This window comes from Notamacropus eugenii, chromosome 2, assembly GCF_028372415.1.
Source record: "Notamacropus eugenii isolate mMacEug1 chromosome 2, mMacEug1.pri_v2, whole genome shotgun sequence".
Classification (NCBI taxonomy): Eukaryota; Metazoa; Chordata; class Mammalia; order Diprotodontia; family Macropodidae; genus Notamacropus; species Notamacropus eugenii.
The window spans coordinates 17,374,231-17,391,989 of NC_092873.1; the positions used below are offsets into that span (position 1 = coordinate 17,374,231).

General features: G+C 52.2%; 2 protein-coding genes across 19 annotated transcripts in view; both read right to left on the reverse strand.

The window, feature by feature from the left end:
* The window catches only part of NRXN2 (neurexin 2), a 170,456-nt gene that overhangs the window by 52,716 nt on the left and 99,981 nt on the right, over positions 1 to 17,759 (reverse strand). Inside the window, exon 1 of one of the 18 annotated variants that reach the window (XM_072639000.1) lies at positions 8,938 to 9,968. The exons of the other annotated variants lie outside the window; for them this stretch is intronic. Coding sequence (XP_072495101.1) covers positions 8,938 to 9,160 — 223 coding nt within the window. The 5' untranslated portion in view covers positions 9,161 to 9,968. Of the gene's footprint in view, positions 1 to 8,937; positions 9,969 to 17,759 lie in introns of those variants that run through there. 18 annotated transcript variants of the gene reach the window in all.
* On the reverse strand, positions 9,361 to 10,686 carry LOC140530372 (uncharacterized). Its single transcript, XM_072649939.1, has 3 exons — positions 10,622 to 10,686; positions 10,465 to 10,531; positions 9,361 to 10,221 (listed from the first exon to the last, which is right to left on the reverse strand). Exons 1-3 carry the CDS (start codon positions 10,684 to 10,686, stop codon positions 9,361 to 9,363), a joined length of 993 nt encoding a protein of 330 aa, XP_072506040.1.

Sequence of the window (17,759 nt, forward strand, 5' to 3'; positions counted from 1 at the left end):
GTAGAGAGAAAAGGGAGAGAGGTGGGGGAGGAGTGGGAAGGAAACACAGGGTCAGCACAGCAGGGACTAGGGGGGCCCTTGGACTCTGGTGTGAAGTCTGGGGGCTCAGGACACCTGAGTCCAGGTTGTGTCCTGGGACATACAGTACTTGAAGAGCAGCCACCACGCACAACACAACCGTCCCTAAGGGAGGTGTGTGTGTGTGTGTGTGTGTGTGTGTGTGTGTGTGTGTGTGTGTGTACAGACAGATCCAAGTAGCTGCCTCAAGAATTCTCATTTTAATTACAGCTAAGGAGAGATGGGAGAGCTAGAGCCAGAGAAAGGTTTTGGAGAGACAGAGAAGGACATTCTGAAGGGGGAAATTCTCCAGGGTGGGAATGGGGGTGGGCATGGGGTGGAGAGAACAGCTGCCATGGGAAGCCAGGCTCTGGACCCCCCAGCTCCTTTGGGGTCTGTTTCTCCTCCCTTCCCCTGGGTGTCAGCCAAGGTGACATTGACAACAGGGGGGTGAAGCCCAGGTGCAGATCCCCAGAGACCCAGTCAGCTGCGAGGCAGCAGGGGGCTTTGTTCTGCTCTGACTCATAGGCCACACAGCCAGCCTCCTTCCCCAGCTTGGCCAGTTCTGTCCACCCCCTCCCTGCTCAGACTCTTTCTCCTCTGTGTTTGCCCACCCTGTGCCAGGACACCTGGCTGAGCTCCCCCTCCCCAGCCAGCAGGGCTCTTTGTCCCCTCCTGGGATCAGGATCCCTCTAACTAGCCATTACCATAGGACAGGACTTCATGCTAATGGAGCCTGTGGACCCTGGGACAGGCCAGACTGAGGATGGAGGGACAGAGGCAAACAGACAATACCAGGAGGCAGACAGGTGGAAGGGGAGCCCCCTCCCACTGGACAAAGAGGGGGACCCAAGAGAGTAGGTTAGAGAGTAAAGGAGAATGGGGCTAGACTTGGCAGGCTCAGGCTCCCCACCCCACCCCGCCCCCACCTCTCCTCCTCCTCTTCCCTCTTTCTCTCCTCTGCACCATCCGGCTGCCGGGGGCGGGTGTGAGGGCCCTAACGATCAAGCCCCAAAATAAGCCCCATTAGTTGCCATGTTCCCTCCTGCGGCTGCCTGGGCTGTCTGGGGTGGGTGAAGCTGGATGGGGCGGCAGGGGGGAAATGCCCTGGTTACAGGAAGAGAGACCAAACTAGGCCAGGGGTAGCCAGACCACCTGGGCTCTGAAGTGGGCCTGGGCTGAGAGAACCACCTTTGACTCTATGGATCATAATGAGAGCAGATGAGAGTCATAAAATCTCTAATTTAATAATTAGTCTTTGATGAGTCTCTTCAGGGCACTTGGGGGGCAGGGAAGGGTGGGTTAGGGCAGAGGAAGAGATGTTCAGGGCCCTGGAGGGGAAGCAGATTCTCAGAGGGCTGAATCAGGGAAAGGGGATTCAACTCAAATCGATCCAATCCACCAAGCATGTATTAAACACCTACTATGTGATGGGCCAGGGAGAGGGGGATTGAGAGGAAGGGAACTGGAGGCTAGGTTACCTGGGTTCTGGGTTCTAGGTTACAGGAAAGAAAAAGAGCTACAATGAAATCAGCAGCAGCTGCCTCAGCTCTGGCCACAAAGTGCCCCCAGGGAGAATGGGAGCTGACCTGTACTCCAGGGACCCAGGCACCAGGCAGTTCAGGCACTACAGGTTCTGCTCTGGGTATTCCTGGTCTCCTGATGAGGAGTTGCACACCTGGGTGCCCCATTTGCAGAGCAGAAGGGGACACTGCGAGGTGGGCTTGGAGCCCCTGGAATGAACATATTGGGAGAGAAAATGAGCATTTGTCTGCTCTGGGAGTCTGGGGAAGATCATCAGAGCATCCCTACTCTGCCTCCATTTCCATCTTGCACTCCCACCCCAGCAAGGCCCAGAGCCTCATCATCCCCAGGTAAGATGGAGGCCTGGTCCCAGCCAGGTGAGCCTGGGCCCTCAGTGCTGCTGCTACCACCCACATGGAGGCCTGGAAGCCATAAAGACTAGGAAGTATGGGGCCCAGGCAGAAGACAAAGGCAGACCAAAGACCCCACGGAGGCTCTCTCCTGGGGGAGGCTAGTAAGGGTCGATGAGTGAGCATCGGGGAGAAGAGGCCTCAGTTGGTAACAAGCCCCTCAGCTCCTATCACTGCAGCACTATGGAAAATCGGTGGTTTCCATGGCAACCTTAATATCCAGTCCTCCCTCTCCTCTCCCTCCACTCACACATAGCAAGTCCAGTAGAGGGAATGAGGTATAGAAGGGAGTGCTGAGGCCTCCCCCAGTAGACAGCCCAGAAGCCTTTATTAGGTTTCCTCTGGGACCTCAGATCCTGTGGTCTCCACAATAGAACTGGGAGACCCCCATCACCTCAAGTCCTCTAAGAATCCCCCAAGCTTTCTCTATCAGGCCCCCTTGGGGATCAGGACTCTCCTCTGGGAGAGGACCTATGTCCAGAGATCTTCCCCATGACCCTGAAACAGGCTGGTCTCACACTAGCAAAGGCCTGGGAGCTATTCATTTTATCTCTGCGCCCAGGAACCCTACAGCTCATAGCAGAAAGGGGAGCAAGAGAGGGGAGTCTAAGGGCACTGGAGGTATACAAGGTCTATTCCTGACATACAGACAAGCCCACATCTAGGCCTTGACATGAACCCAGACATCCATTCTGGCCTCTCACCACCATGACACTGACCCTAAGGCATACACAGACCCAGACACATTCTGAGAGCCCCCAGCCCATCTCCTAGGATGCTCAGAGAACTGGACACACCCAACTACACACAAAGAAAGAGCTCACACCCAGGCCAGTGCACAGAGGAAGACACACACACATACACACACACACACACACACACACATACACATTCATTTACTCACAGACAACACTGCATGTACATACAATAATGCATTTGGAAATGACATGAACAAAGCCACAGACAGAGACACACACACACACACACACACACACACACACACACACACACACACATACACACACAAACACATTCGCCTGCACTCTGCTGGAATGGCCCTGTCCACAGTTCTAATCTCTTCCTGCTTCAGCCCACACCCCACCCATGCTCTCTACCCATGCTCAGACACCCAGGCCCCCTCAACATCTCCTATCCATATCCTTGGCTGGGGGTCCTGAGACCAAGCCCCCTCCTCATCAGCAGCAGTCAAGCCTCCAAGGCGATTTATTAGCCCAGTGTGCTCAAGATGCAGCCGTTTGATTATGTCAGGGCGGGGCTCATTAAAGCCTGAGAGGCGTTTATTATCTTGTGGGGGGAAGATATTTCTTGGGTAGAAGAGATGAAAGATGGATGGTTTATTGGGCCCAGAAGGGTGCTTATTACCCTGGGGATCCATTGATCACACCCTCAGTCACCATATTACCCAAGGGTTTGACTGATTTCATAGCCAAGGAGTAGGAAGAGACAAAGTCAGTGCAATTTTCCACTTACACTCTCATGCCAGGCTTAGAACAAGCTTAGGCTCTGGCTTCACCCCTAGGGGCTGACCCCTAGACTTAGAGGAAGAGAAAATGTATTCCAGGGTGTGTCCATACATCAGAGACCAATCAACCTAAAGCCCCTGGAATCAGGCCCACTGAAGAGATCTATATAAGGATTCCAGGAACCCACAGGATATATCTACCCCAATTCCCAAAATGGTGACCAGAGATGGCCCAGAGACATATCATATGTACTATATACATGCTGAATGGCCCAAAACATTCACAGACCAAGATTATCATCACCAGTATCTACTCAGAGTTCCTTGCCAAATATCCAACATATCCTTGATGCCTCCTTGATCTAGAGCCCACATACATCCCAGGGACACATAAAGGCAGCAGATCTCATTAACTCAAGAATCTTCCTGATTTTCTGGGTTGTATGCCCATACTGAATGCATCCACACTAGCCACTCAAGATAACAAGGGTTCAAATAATCCAGAATCCCATGACAATATCCTTTCTACATCAAAAGTCATCAAGACAGCAGTGGAGCCCCAATCCAGAACCACTTGCCTAAATGTTTCCTTTTGGTGACAACCACCCAAAATGAACCAAAGCCCTCTTGTCCACACAGAACCCCAGGAAGTCAGCTATCCAGTCAGGCCACCCCGCCCAACCTTCGATAAATTGGGTTCTCAGAATGCAGACAGTCCCAGCATTTCCTCCCCTGCTCTTATATTGCAGAAGGCAGAGTCCCTACTCCTACCTACCCCCACCCCCAACCAAATCCCTGAGCATTACTCTTTGGACCTCAAAACCCAGAATGAATTTTTCGGGTGGCTGGTCCCCTCAATCTCAAATCCAAATAACCATTTGTAATCTTGCACTCTCCAGATCCCGCCTCCAAGGTAAAGGCCTCATATCCAGAATCAAGATAATTTGCTGCTTGGGACAAGATTTCAAATCTAGGACCTCTGAATGTCACTGAATCAGAATCCATCTGATAGATTCTTCTCCGGACATTGTGGGGCTGAAGCACTGCCAAGGATTCCAAGACTTGAATTAGGAAGGGAGAGCATTAGTACTGAGGTGGGAAGGGGATGAAGCAAGTCCCTTGCAAAGGCTAGGTGCCCTCCTTCCACTTACACCGACCCTCATCTCATTCTCAAGACCCAGGTATTCTGGATCTCCCTCTCTTCCAAGTCAACATCAGGCACATGAGGCAGCTGCTGGTGAATGTCTGGCAGTTCAATACAGGTGTTATGTAACTGGAGAAAAGGGTGAGAGTGGAGGGAGACTGAGGGGGGGGCAATAGGGAATAGTGAAGAAGAAAGAATGGGTAGGGATGAAAAGGAGAAGATGAGAGAAGAAAGGGAATACAGAGAAAGAAAAGCTTCTACAAGAAGCACATACATGGAGATTTCCCACACTGTAATGTGATACCTTCTGGTTCATCCCAGGAAGGGCCAGGACAGAAGGGAAGCCTGACCTATTTTGGGTAAAGGCTTCCCAGACCGGCTCATCCTTTTATCTATTGGGGTGGAGTCTCAACTGAAATGAGTTAACTTAGTTAAGGCTCAACCCAGAGAGGAAGTCTTGGCTTTCATGCCCCCAGTTCTTTCTCTGTCTCTCTCTGTCTCTGTCTCTGTGTCTCTCTCTGTGTCTCTCTCTGTGTCTCTCTCTCTCTATCTCTCTCTGTCTCTGTCTCTGTCTCTCTCTCTCTCTCTCTCTCTCTCTCTCTCTCTCTCTCTCTCTCTCTCTCTCTCTCTCTCTCTCTCCCCCTGCCCTTCTAGGATTCCTTCATCCCCTCCAAGGCCTCCCTCCTCTAGAGTTCTCTTTTCTGTCCCCTAGCACCCTCCATTTTCTCTAGTCTTCTTTTCATCTCCTGCCTATCCAGTTTCTCCCTCCCCACCTTTCCTCTGTCTCTGCTTCCATTTACCATATGTGATTTGGGGAGGAGAAGCAAATTGCTTCCCTTCTTTGGGCTTCAGTCTCACAAGCCCCTAAAATGAAGGACTAGATGATCTTTAAACTCTAATATCCTAATTCTCTCTCCTCTTTGGCTCCCCCAACTCTTTGTATACTTGCCTTCACTTCCCTTGACTTTCTCATTCATCCTGCCCCATCACCCCCACTTCCCATTGAGAGCTGCCTCTGTCTAGCCTTCCTTCTTTCAAGATCCTTGGACTCCAACCCCAAATGCCTGGCGTCTCTCCTTTCATAGTCACCCCTCCCTATTGTCCCATGCTACTCCCTCCACCCATGCCCTTCCTTCTCTAATACTTCTCCAACCAAAGGAGCCTAGGTCTGATATTTGGCAATGCTGAAGACCATACCTGGCCGTGAAAGGAACAAAGCTTCCACCAAGGAAGGACAATGGGGTTGTAAGTTTGGAGAAAAGAAAGACATGGGGATAGAAGAGAAGAAAAAAGAAGATGAAAAGGAAAGAATGTGGGTACAAATGAAGATTAAAGAAGGTAAAGGAAGACCAGATACGAACCTGGGAGGAAATTGGTGGAAACAGGAGGTATGGGACAGAAAGGAGTCAGAGTGACAAAAGAGTGTATACAGGGAGAGAGTGTATACTGGGAGAAGGAAATGATGGGAGTAATGAACCAAGGTAGAGGGTGCTGAAAAGGGAGAGCAAATGAAACCAGAATAAACAGGAGGATGAAGAGGGAAGTAAAGAGAAGGGAAAGAAGAACAGGCAAGGAGGTGGGAAAGTTATAAAGAGGACAGTTGAGGGAAGATGGGGGATTGGGTAAGGGAAGTATAGATTTGATGAGAAAGTGGATGCATAGAGATAGGGTCAAGAGGTACCAGAGAGGAGAAGGCGAGGAGAGAAGAGATGAGAGGAGGCAGAGAGATTGGGTGGGAGTGAGATAGGTCAAGGAGATACAGGTAAAGAGGTACAGTGAGATGGTATGTGAAGAAGCATGGATTAAGGGAAAGCTGAGATACTGGACAGAGAGATGAGTGAGGCAAGAGATGGGTATTGTAAAAGGACAGAGATGGGAGAGGTATAAGGGGACAGAGATATGGAAGATGTGAGAGGCAGAGAAATGAGTTACGAAGGGACAGAGATAGGAGTGAGGAGCAGAGAAATTAGAGCAGGGACAGTAGTAAGAGAGAACAGAGAGTGGAGAAGAGAGAAATAGGGGGTGAAGGCATCAGAGATGGAGGCAAGGGGACAGAGAGGAGAAAAGGCAGACAGGAAGTAGGAAGACAGTGAGATGGGAAAGAGTGAGAAAGAGCAGAGATGAGTTGTTATACTCAATAGTTAGGGGAAAGATAGGTGTGAGAGGTAAGAAATGGGGATGTGAGGGACAGAGATGAAGGAGAGAGAGGGCAGAAATGGAGGTAATAAGAAGCAGAGGTGGAGGACACAGGGACAGAAAAATAGGAGAGAATGGAATGAGATGGAAGTGTGAGGAACAGACAAAGGAGTGAGAGGGGGAAAATGGAGAAGGGCAGAGAGAAAGAGAGGAGAAAGGACTGAGATGGGGAAGAAATGAGGCTGAAATGGGAGAGGGAAAAGATGGAGGAGAAAGGAGTGTGAAGCAGAGAGATGAAAAAAAGGGAGAAAGGGCAGAGATAGAGGACAGGGGGAGAGAGATGTAGGATTTAGGTGTGAGGAGGCAGAGATGGAGGACAGAGGGAGAGAGATGTAGGATTGGGGTGTGAGGAGGCAGAGATGGAGGACAGAGGGAGAGAGATGTAGGGTTGGGGTGTGATGAGGCAGAGATGGAGGAGAAAGTGGGCAGAGATGTGGTAAGTGAGAAGGATCCAAAGATAATGGTGTAAGGGGGCATGAAGGTGCAGAGAGGATAGATAAGGATGTGAGGGGGGCAGAGACAATGGGTGTGTGAATGGGATAGAGATGGAACTGTGAGAAGACAAAAGTAGGAGCAGAAAATAGGGGTATCAGGGAGCAGAGAGATGGGTTCAGGGATGAGACTGAAAAGGAGTCATTAATAGGGATGTGAGGGGATTGACAGGAAGGTAGAAGTGAGAGCCCCATGAGGGACAGAACTGGGGTGAGGCTCCTCAAGTACTCTAGGAAAGTCCAGGATGGGGCAGAAATGGGGGGTGAGTAGACTAGAGAGATGAGGGTGTTAGGGTAGTGAAGAGAAAGGAGAGAAGATAGCACAGAGAACAGGCAGAAATAGCAGGGTAGGAGGAACCGTGAGAGATCCAGAAGGCACAAAATTGGGGGAAGCCTGAGCTGAGGGCCATTCACCAAAGTGGGAGGGGTCTGAGGAAAGGGTGTGAAAGCAACCAGAAACTGGGGAGAAAGGTGATGCTAAAAAGGAGGGGAGAATATGAAGGGTCAAAGATGTGTTCAGAGATGTGGATAAAAAGGAACGAGAGAAGGGTGCATGAGGTCAGAGCTAGAGATATGGGGGAGGCAAGGAGATGGAGGTGAGAGGAAGGGAAATGAAGCATAAAGCAGTCAGGGATGGATATGGAAGAGGCTCAGAGATTAGGTGGAAGGGGGCCAGAGTGGAGGGAGGAGGTGGTCAGAGAGGTGCTCAAGGGAGGTTAGGGGGGGACGCGGGTGTCCAAAAAGATGGTGATATGAAGAAGGGTCAGAGAGATAAGGTGAGAACTGGGTTAGAGATATGGGAATCAAAAGGGCTGGGATTGTGAGTGAGAACAGAGAGAGGATGGTGAGGGTACAAAGAGAAGAAAGCTAAGAGGCAGATCGAGGAGGTAAAAGACAGGCAGGGATGGAGATGTGAGGGGGTCTGAGAGATGGGATGAGGGATCAGGGATAGAGGTGTGAGGGAGGTCAGAGGAAGGGCTACAGAGCTCAAAGAAGACGGAGAGGAGGACCAGAGAAATGGGTGTATAACAGAGGCAGAGAGATCAGATATAAGATGGGGGGGATTGTGGAAGCAGAGAGATGGGGAAATATAGGAGGCAAAGATGTGGGTGTGAGGAAGCTGAGATGGAGATGTGAAGGGGACAGAGATTGTGACTAGGAAAGGCAGGGAGATAAGATTGTAAGCAAAGCAGTGAAGAGGGTCAGAGAAATGGAGATGTGAAGGAATCAAGAAATGGGGGACATGAAGGGGTCAATCCTGAGGATGTGAGGGGATGGATAAGGGAGATGGGAGGATAAGGGAAGATAGGTGTAATGGAGGTAGGGAGAGGGGGTAAGAGAGGTAGGGACATCCGGGGAGGGGAGGTAGGGAGATAGAGGTAAGGAGATGGGGGGAAGGGAGGTAGAGGGAGGTTGGAAGCAGGAGTAGGGGTGTGAAGGTGCCTAGAGTTGGGAAATAGGCTCTGAGATGAGGAAAAGGGAGGTAAAGATGGAGTGAAAGTGATCCAGGAGTGTGAGGTAGAGAGATGCGGCTCAGAAGAGTGAGATGGGGCTGAGGAGAGAATGGGAAGCACAGAGAGCTGAGCAGGGGCGAGGCCGGAGAAGGGGCTGAGGGAGGAGAGGGCCACTTACCGTGCCCGCCTCGGGTGAGGAAGGGCATGCGGTTGATGGCGATGGGCACGGTGCCGTGCTTGCTGTGGAAGTGGTGGACGTGGTGGGTGGTGCTGAGGCTGGAGGAGACCCGGGCCCCGTCGCCCTCGCCCGCCCCCAGCAGCAACAGCAGTAGCAGCAGCAGCAGCGCCAGGGCGGGGGGACAGGGCGGGCACCCCCCGGGCCCTGGGCCCCCGGGGGGCATCTCGGCCGCCGCCACCTCACAGCCCCATGGCCGGGGGCCGGCGAGGTGGGGGCCTCCAGGCCCCGGGAAACCCCCCTCCCGCTCCGAGCCCCGACAGGGGGGAGGGAGGGGAGACGGCGAGAGGGACCAGATCCCGATCCTCGAGCTGGAACCAATGGAATCAACTGGATCCCTCCAGGCTCCGAGGGGCGGCGGCAACGTCAAGGTCCAGGACGCCTGGGTCCATTGCGGGGGGAGCTAGGGGTCTCCCCGCATTTCCTTCTGGCGGAGGGAGGAGGGGTCGTCAAAAGCCAGGGGGAGCGCCCGGGGGAGGGGGCATGGTGCCGGGGGTGGAGAGACGGGGTGGGGGGGAGGAGGAAGAGCGGTGGGGGGGATCCTGCGGAAAAGCAGAACCGGGAGGAGAGAAGGGGAAAGGGGGATGGGGAGGAGCGGCGGGAGAGGAGAAGAGGGGCAAGAAAGGGAGGGCACCAGCAGGTACCCCCGCTCCCAGGCCGCGGGGAAGGAGCCCCCAAAGATGGGGAAGCAGTGAAGCAAGGAGGGCTAAGAAACCGGCCTGATGCTGGGGCTGGGGCCGCCCGCCGGGGACGGAAGGAGAGGACGGGGAGAGAGGAGGGAGCGGCCCCCTCCCCGAGGGAGGAGGGGGGGCAGGGACCAGGGACAGAGGGAAGGAGGAAGGGGGAGGGACAAACCCAGGGACTAGGGAGGGAGAGGAAGGCGCGAGAGAAAAGGAGAAAGGGAGCGCGAGAGAGATTCCGGCGGAGGGCTGGAGGCAGCGGAGTGTTGCTGCAGAGGCAGAGACGGCTGGAAGGGGAGAGAGAGGGAGAGGGAGCGAGCGAGAGAGCCAGGGAGCGCTGGAGGGAGGGGGCAGAGCGGGAAGGAGGGGGCAGGGCGGAGGAGGGACTGCGCGGCTCCCAATCTCCTGGCGGCGCTGGGCAGCTCCTCTGGATGCTAGATACTCCTCCTCTCCTCTCCTCTCCTCTCCTCTCCTCTCCTCTCCTCTCCTCTCCTCTCCTCTCCTCTCCTCTCCTCTCCTCTCTTCTCCTCTCCTCTCCTTTCCGCCCCTTCCCCCCACCCCAGGTTCCCTCTGTAGCGCTTTCTCCCTCTTTCCCCCTCCTTCTACTGATAAAGGGCCCTGCTGAATAATTGAACAGGGCTGATGCTGTCCCTTTCCTGCCCCTGCCCCTCCCCTTCCTCCTCCTACTCTCCCCCTAGATCTGACCATACCCCAAGTCTCCCTCCATTCCTCCCCTCCCCTCCCCTCGCCACAGACTACAGGCATATCAGAACACACCTCCCCACCCTACCTCCCATCCCTGGCCACGCGTGTGCAGCAACCCAATCTCCGCCATGCACACGTACACAAACCCTGGGCTGTGGGTACAAGTTGACATGCACACAGGTAGAGAAGAGGTCTGTGTGCACTGGCATGCACCCCTACTAGGTGGCCCACGGGGGACCCACGTGCAGACCCACACACCCAGGCGTGGCTCCGAAGCCTCCTCATGGGTCCAGAAACGAACAGTCATCACACCTTGTCATACATACTGTGGGTGGGGAGGGATGCAAACATCCTACAGGTGGGGGTTCATCTTGGGGGGAGTGGTGCTGATGCCCCAGTTCTCTTCTGCATTGGCATCCTGCCCCCTGCCCTTCTCTGAGTCCTCCACCTCAGACTCTAAGGTAGTCCTACCAGCCCCTCTTAGTTTCCCTTTCAGCCAAACCCTATACTGTGACTGGAGGGGATCAGTTTTCTGCCTAATTTGGCTGACCCTTAGCAAGTCACTCTGACTCATAGCCATATGTTCCCCCACCACTCTTAACGACTGTGCCTCAGTTAGGATGTCTGACAACCTAGAGTATTTATCCATCTAGAGTGCATTCTCTTCCCCTGCCTTTGGGCCTACGGGGAGTGCAGAATCACCTCTGTTCCTCCCGAAACCCTCTTTATCTCCCCATACACTGGTACCAAGCCTTCAGCTCTGCCCTCTTCTCCCCAGCATAAAAAGCTCAGAGGATTGGAAGGGCCCTCAGAGGACATCTAGTCCAACCTCTCATTCGGAGGGCAAGAGTGAGGGTTGCGGGGGGGGGGGGGGGCCGGAAATTAATAAGAAAACAGCATGCCCAGTTCTGAGAGCTTTCCCTTCCTAACAATGGCTCCTATACCACAATGTCACCAGATTAATTGGGGCACTCAATTTATCAGCTTTTCTCTCAATCTTCTCTCTCCATCAGCCATGTATAGATGAGGAAACTGAGGCCCAGCTGCATTAAGTGACATTCCCACAGTCATATAGCTGGAAAGGAGGGAAGATGAATTCCAAACCGAACCTTCTAGTTCCAAATCACAGGAGCGAGTGAGTAGGCAGCGTCTGAGGAGAGAGCGCTGCTGCTGTCCGTTCCCCTCCCCCACTATCACTGAGAGCTAGTGGGCAGCTCCTGCACCCCAGTATGACAGGAGGAGAACAGGAGGTGAGTGGAGCAGGAGGAAAAGGAGAGGACCCAGAGTATAAGAGGAGAGAAAAGAGAGAAGAGAGACAGAGACAGAGAATGCAGAGAAGAGGGAAGGGACAGGATGGAAGGAGGGCTGGAGGGAGGGAGAAACGGGGTGGAAGGATGGAAGGGGTGGAGAAGAACCTGGAGGATTGGTTTCTTTCTTATCAATTTCAAATTCATTTCTGAAGAGGAAAAGAAAAAAAAGCAAAGCGCTCTTCCCCCTGCCCCCAGTGGAGAGGGCGAGCCCCTTAGCACCCACTTCTCAGAAAGCCTCAGGACTTCTAGGTCCTCAGCCTTCCAGAACTGGTACCTTGAGAAGTGAAACAACTGCGTGGGTGGAGGGAAAGGGGGGAGAGGAAGGGAGTCCCAGTTCCCCTGCCCCCTTCAATACTGTATGAAGGAGGATGAGTCCCCAGGGGTGGGGAGAAGGGCGACTCTGGACCACGTCCCCACCTCCACCCCCACCCCCACCTCACCCCCATTTTCCTCATGCCTAAATCCTTGGGCTCTGGAATACTGACTGACACAGCTCGAAGGAGCCGCCAGCAAATTTATGGCCCCGGAGGGAGGGAGGGAGGGAGGAGCCGGTGGTGAGAGCAGAGGAAGGGGAACCGCCTGGAGGCCCAATCAATACCAGCGAGTGGGAACCAGAGGAGAGAGATGGGTGAGGGGAGGGAAAGGAAAGGAGAGGCAGCCGGGCAGGGAAGGGGTGCTCATGATAGGGACAGGATGAAGAGACCTGGAGGGCGTAGATGCAGAGACACTGAAAGTTGCTAAGACAGAGACATAAAGGGGGTCAGAGAAGGAGAAAGAGCTAGGCAGGCACCCAGAGAACCCGAGCACCTGCAGAAGGATGGAGGCAGCGGACATGCCCAGATGTGTGTGAGAGCAGGGGGCGTGGGGGAGGGAGCCCTAAGCCTAGTTTTAGGATTGCAGCTCTTGGTACCAAGTATTGCTTTCTCTCACCCTTGTTCTCCCCTCACCCGCTGGCTGCCTCAGTTTCCCCCTCCCTGAGAAGGACTATATGTTTCCCGGCAAACCGAGCCTCAGCCCCAACCTCCACCCTACATTGGGAGCTTCCTGCCTGGCCAGGTCCCAGAGGAGCCCAGAGCTGCTTTCAGCCAACACAACACATCTCCCCCACCCCCATCCCCAGTCACAAACTATCCCATTTCCTTGCCATTGAGTGGGATAGAACAAGAGGGATCAAGGTTCGAATCCCACCTCTCTCTCCTGTACTATGTGATCGCTCCTCAGTGAACCTGTTTCTTCATCTGTAAAATGAGGTGAACATTTCAGGTAGTTCCCACCTCCCAGGTGGTTGTAAGGTCAAATGATGTACTGCATATAAAAGCACTTTACAAAACCCTAAAATCCCTCATTTTCTTTATCTGTAAAATCAGAGACTTGGATTAGATGGCCTTCCAGCTCTGTAGCTATGTCCCTGGGTGTGACCTTGGGCAAATCATTTCACTCTTGTTTCCTCATCTGTAAAATGGGGAAACTGGACTTATTCAGTCGCGATCGACTCTTTGTGACCTCGTTTGCGGTTTTCTTGGCAAAGACCCTGGAGTGGTTTGCTATTTCCTTCTCCAATGTGGCCCCAATTTACAGATGAGGAATGGAGGCAAACAAGGTGAAATGACCTGCCCAGAGTCACACAGCTAATAGTTGTCTGAGGTCACATTTGAACTCAAATGGTTTAGGTCCCAAGGTTAGAAAGTGGTCTAGATGGTACTTGGAAATCAGAGTTGGGGTCCAAGACCAGTTCTCTTTCCTACACTGTCCTTCACACATGACCCACCATCTCTTTGCACTGGTTATCCCCCATGTCTGGAGTATGCCTCCTCACCTCCATTAGTAGAAGCCTTACTTCCCCCAGACTCAGTTCAAGGGCCTTTCCACCCTACTCCTGCCCAGGTAAGAGTGCTCTCCCTCCTCAAATGACCCTGCATTTAATTTACATTTAATCGGCAGGCACTTGTACACAAAGGGGTGTCTTAGTGTGCAGGGGGTAGAGCTCTGGCGTCAGATTCAGGGGGAACTGAGTTCTGGTCTCACCCCTGATATCTCCTGACTTGGATGAGTCACTAACTTGCCAATGCCCGAGGAAGCTGTCCGAGACTCTGAACTGCAGAGATGGGGCTAGAGAAACCTCCTCACCTAGAGCTTGATGAAATAACAAGTCAGATCCAGTCAAAAGAAAAATAACTATGTAGGTCTGTACATATTATTTATCTGGAACAAGTGTGGACTCCTTGAAGGTAGGAATAATTTATTCCATCTTGATCTCTGTATACTCGATGACTAGCACAATGCTGGCACTTAGGAGCCACCTAATGAAGGCTTCTTAGTTCACTGATTATGTTACCATGACTCCCAGTGCCCTTTAGGTTACTGGTGGGGAAACTGAGGTAACAAACTGGAAAGGGCTTGATTTTGACATATTGCTGCAAATCCCACCTGACTACAGGATCCAGGGACCTTAACCTTCAGATCTTCCTTCATGCCCACCTACTCCCATTCCCTGAGAAATGAGGGGGAAGGATTTGACTTCTGTATACACATCTCCAACAATCTTGGATTCCTTCCCATAAGCCCTATCTCTCAGTCTCCCCTCCAATAAACTTCTCCCACACCTTTAGTCTCCCTGTCTCATCCCCTGACAGCCTGGTTACTCAAAAATTTACCCGTCAAAGCCCTGGAAGGATAAGAGCCACCCCTACTTTAGCTTTAGCAAGGGCAGGATCCCCAAAACCCAAACGTCCTCCTAGTGGGGAGGTTTCCTAGTGAGTGTTGCACTGTGCCCTTTATTTTGCTCTCCAAAACTACTATGCCTAATGTCCTCTATCCTTCTCGATCCCCAGAGCCAAATGAGTTCAGAGCCCAGAGCAGTATAGGTGTGGGTGTCCCCTCTATCCTTCTGTTATTTTATGGTCATAAGATTCAGAGCAGGAAGGGACCTCAGAAATCATCTGAGTCAATCCATTCATTTTTAGAGATGTGGAAACTGGAGTACAGAGAGGAAAAGGCTTGCTTCAAGGCACCCAAGTGGTCCCCAGATGGGAACCCAGGTCCTTTGACTTTCGTGGCAGGGTGTCTCCATTTTGTCCCGCTGCCTTGGTATCTGACAAAATCTCCACTTGGATCTCTGTGGTTCTCAGGCTGATTCCTAGGCCCCCATAACATTGGTGGAAAAAGGTGTTTCATATAGAGGAGGACAGGACCCACCAGGTCTTCTTATCTGATGCTTTCATTTTATATATGGGGAAACTGAGACCAAGAACTTTTGTCCAAATTGACTGTGTGAGTTCAGATCACAGATCACAGATCCCTGGAGCCTAAAGGGACCTGAGAAGCCATCAAGTCATCATTTCTTCATTTTACAGATGAAGAAACTGAGGCCAGGGGAAGAAATTCACCCAAGGGTGCAAAAGTACTAAACATCAGATGCAGACTCAGAACTCAGATCTTCTGACTCTTTACCCAGTATTCTCCCCACAATACCAAAGGGAAAATACCCCAAACCAAAATACAAGCCAACAGAGCTCTGTGGGGTGGGGGTGAGGCTGGGGAATGGGGGAGATCAAAGTGGGCTGTGGGGAAAAATACTGCCAAGTCTCATGTCCTTAGATGCCAATCCCCACCTTTCCAAGAAAACGGATATCAACACCCTTTCTTGGATGGAAGTCTAACAAGCAGCAAGCTTACCCCTTGGGTAAGGGCTGGGACCCCTCTTCTCTGGAGTTCCCTTCATACACCTACACAAAGGCACAAGACAGCAAAGAGCCAGGCATTCGGTCCAGCACTTGGGTGACCATTGAGTTGGTGAGGCACTTTCCTCCCATATCCCAGCTGCCCAGTTTCACTGCCCAAGAACCCAGACAGCCTGCTCTTCTGGCCCGTGGGCCCCTGCCCCTCCTATCTCTTACCCTTAAAAGAGGGCAAGATGTGAGATCATATAATTTAGAGCTGGAAGATGCCTTAGATTTCAAACCCCTCATTTACAGTCGAGGAGACTGAGGCAAACAAGAGGGAAAATAATTTGCCCAAGGTCATGCAGTTAGTAAGTAGCAGACAGGATTTGAATTCACATCTTTCAGCTCCAAATCTAAGGCTTTTCTCATTACATATAACTCCAAGGCAGCTGGCCCATATCTGCACTTCATTCTAGTATGATTAGAAAGAAACTGCAGGAAAATGGGCCTGATCTCCTTCCACTGCATTTAAAAATGCCAACCACAAGGGTCACTTGTATCAGATAATGTGCTTGCACTCCAAGGAAGGGGAAGCCCTATCTGAAGGAAGCCTCTTATCTCCTCCCGCTAGTCCCACATCAAGTGCTGGGCTATCAGGCTAGTTTGTGGTGACCTCCTACAGTTTGTGGGCTCAGGAGGGGCACAGGTTACCTGGCTGAGAGAGACCTCAGAGACCCCAGACTCAGAGTGTCAGAGGCAGGAAAGACCCTCAGCAGACATTTAGTACAACCCATCCACTGCCACCACCCCTCACACTGAGGGTTCATTGGGTTAAGAGTCCAGGACCTCCCGTTTACCAAATAGCGTTTAGTCAAGCTTTCCAGACAAGGAAAGTGGAGCCCAGATCCAAGGGATTCCTTTCCTGAGGCCATACAATGAGTTAGTGTTAGAGCTGGAACTAACACCTGAGCCTTCTGACTCCTTGTAACTCCATCAGAGAAGGTCAAGCCAGAGGCAAGGCCCTCTGAGGTCCAGCTGCTCCAGCTTCCCTTGCACCAAGAATCTCTGCTCCAGGACAGATCTGATCGATACACAGGGTCTTTGGAGGCGAGCATCATGGGATCACAGGCTTTCAAACTGGAGGAGATTTTGGCAATCACCTAGGCTGGGGGGATGGGGAACCTGCAGCCTTGAGGCCACATGTGACTCTCTAGGTCCCTTTGACTGAGTCCAAGTTTTACAGGACAAATTCTTTTATTAATGGCATTTGTTCTATGAAGTTTGTATTCAGTCAAAGGACCGCACTTAAGGACCTGGAGGACCACATGTGGCCTCAAGGCTGCAGGTTCCTCACCTCTGACCTATGCCAACTTCCTCATTTTAGACAAGACAAAATGGTGCTACAATTGATATGACTGAAGTAGACAGCTAGGAACGGAGCCAGGGTTCCAACTCAGATCTTCTGGTCCTAGATACCGAGCTTAGTGTGTGGGCGTTTTTGCACACTGGTGTGTGCTCATGGAATGCACATGTGTGTGTTTGGGTACACCCCTCCACCCAGACTAGCTTTTCCTGTAACCTTTTCCACTTCCATCCCAAGAGAGAAGAGTAAAGCCATTCTCCCCCAACCCATCCCCCAGCCCTTCTCTGCACAGGCTGCAGCCTCTGTCCCTGCTGCCCACACCCCAGCCATCGGAAAGATCAATGACATTGCAAGAATGAGAGTTAAGACCTTTGGGGGGGGCCCCGCCCCAGTGGAGGGATGGGAAGAGGTCCAAAGGAACACAGTTGCCTCCCTCTGGGTCCCCACCAGCTGTTGGCTATGGGAAAACAGCTGCTCAGGTTGACCTTGTCAGGGAAGGTGCCAGCTAAGGAAGGGCCAAGGAGATGCAGGGCTGGCTGGAGGATGCAAGGGTGTGACAAGGACATGGCCTGGGGGCATTCTGCAGTTTGGAGTTCTTTGTAGGGGGTTCAGAAGAGGATGAAAGCACCTTGAGAGAAGGACCCATTTTGTTCATGTCTGTATCCTCCACACCTAGCCCATGCAGTAGGAGTTTAATCAATGCCTGCTGGAGTTAACTGAATTGAACCAAGAGAGAGCAGCGACAATTTGGCCTCTAAAGAATTTGTCTGGGTTTCTCTGTAGGGGACAGGAAGCAGCCAGCTTATTTTGCACACCCTGGCTGGTGGAGGCATTTGTGAAATGTAACCTGTGACATAGTGGTGGTCAGGGCGCATGAATACATGTGGATGATCATCCATGTGCATGTGTGTGCCAGTGTGTACACATGCTTGTTCAAGTGTGTATGAGTTTGTCAATAAAGGTGTGTGTCAGGTCAGCCCTCCTCTGTCTCCTTTTACAGCATCATCTTCCATCTCTTGCCCCACTGCTGCCACAGGCCCCCTCC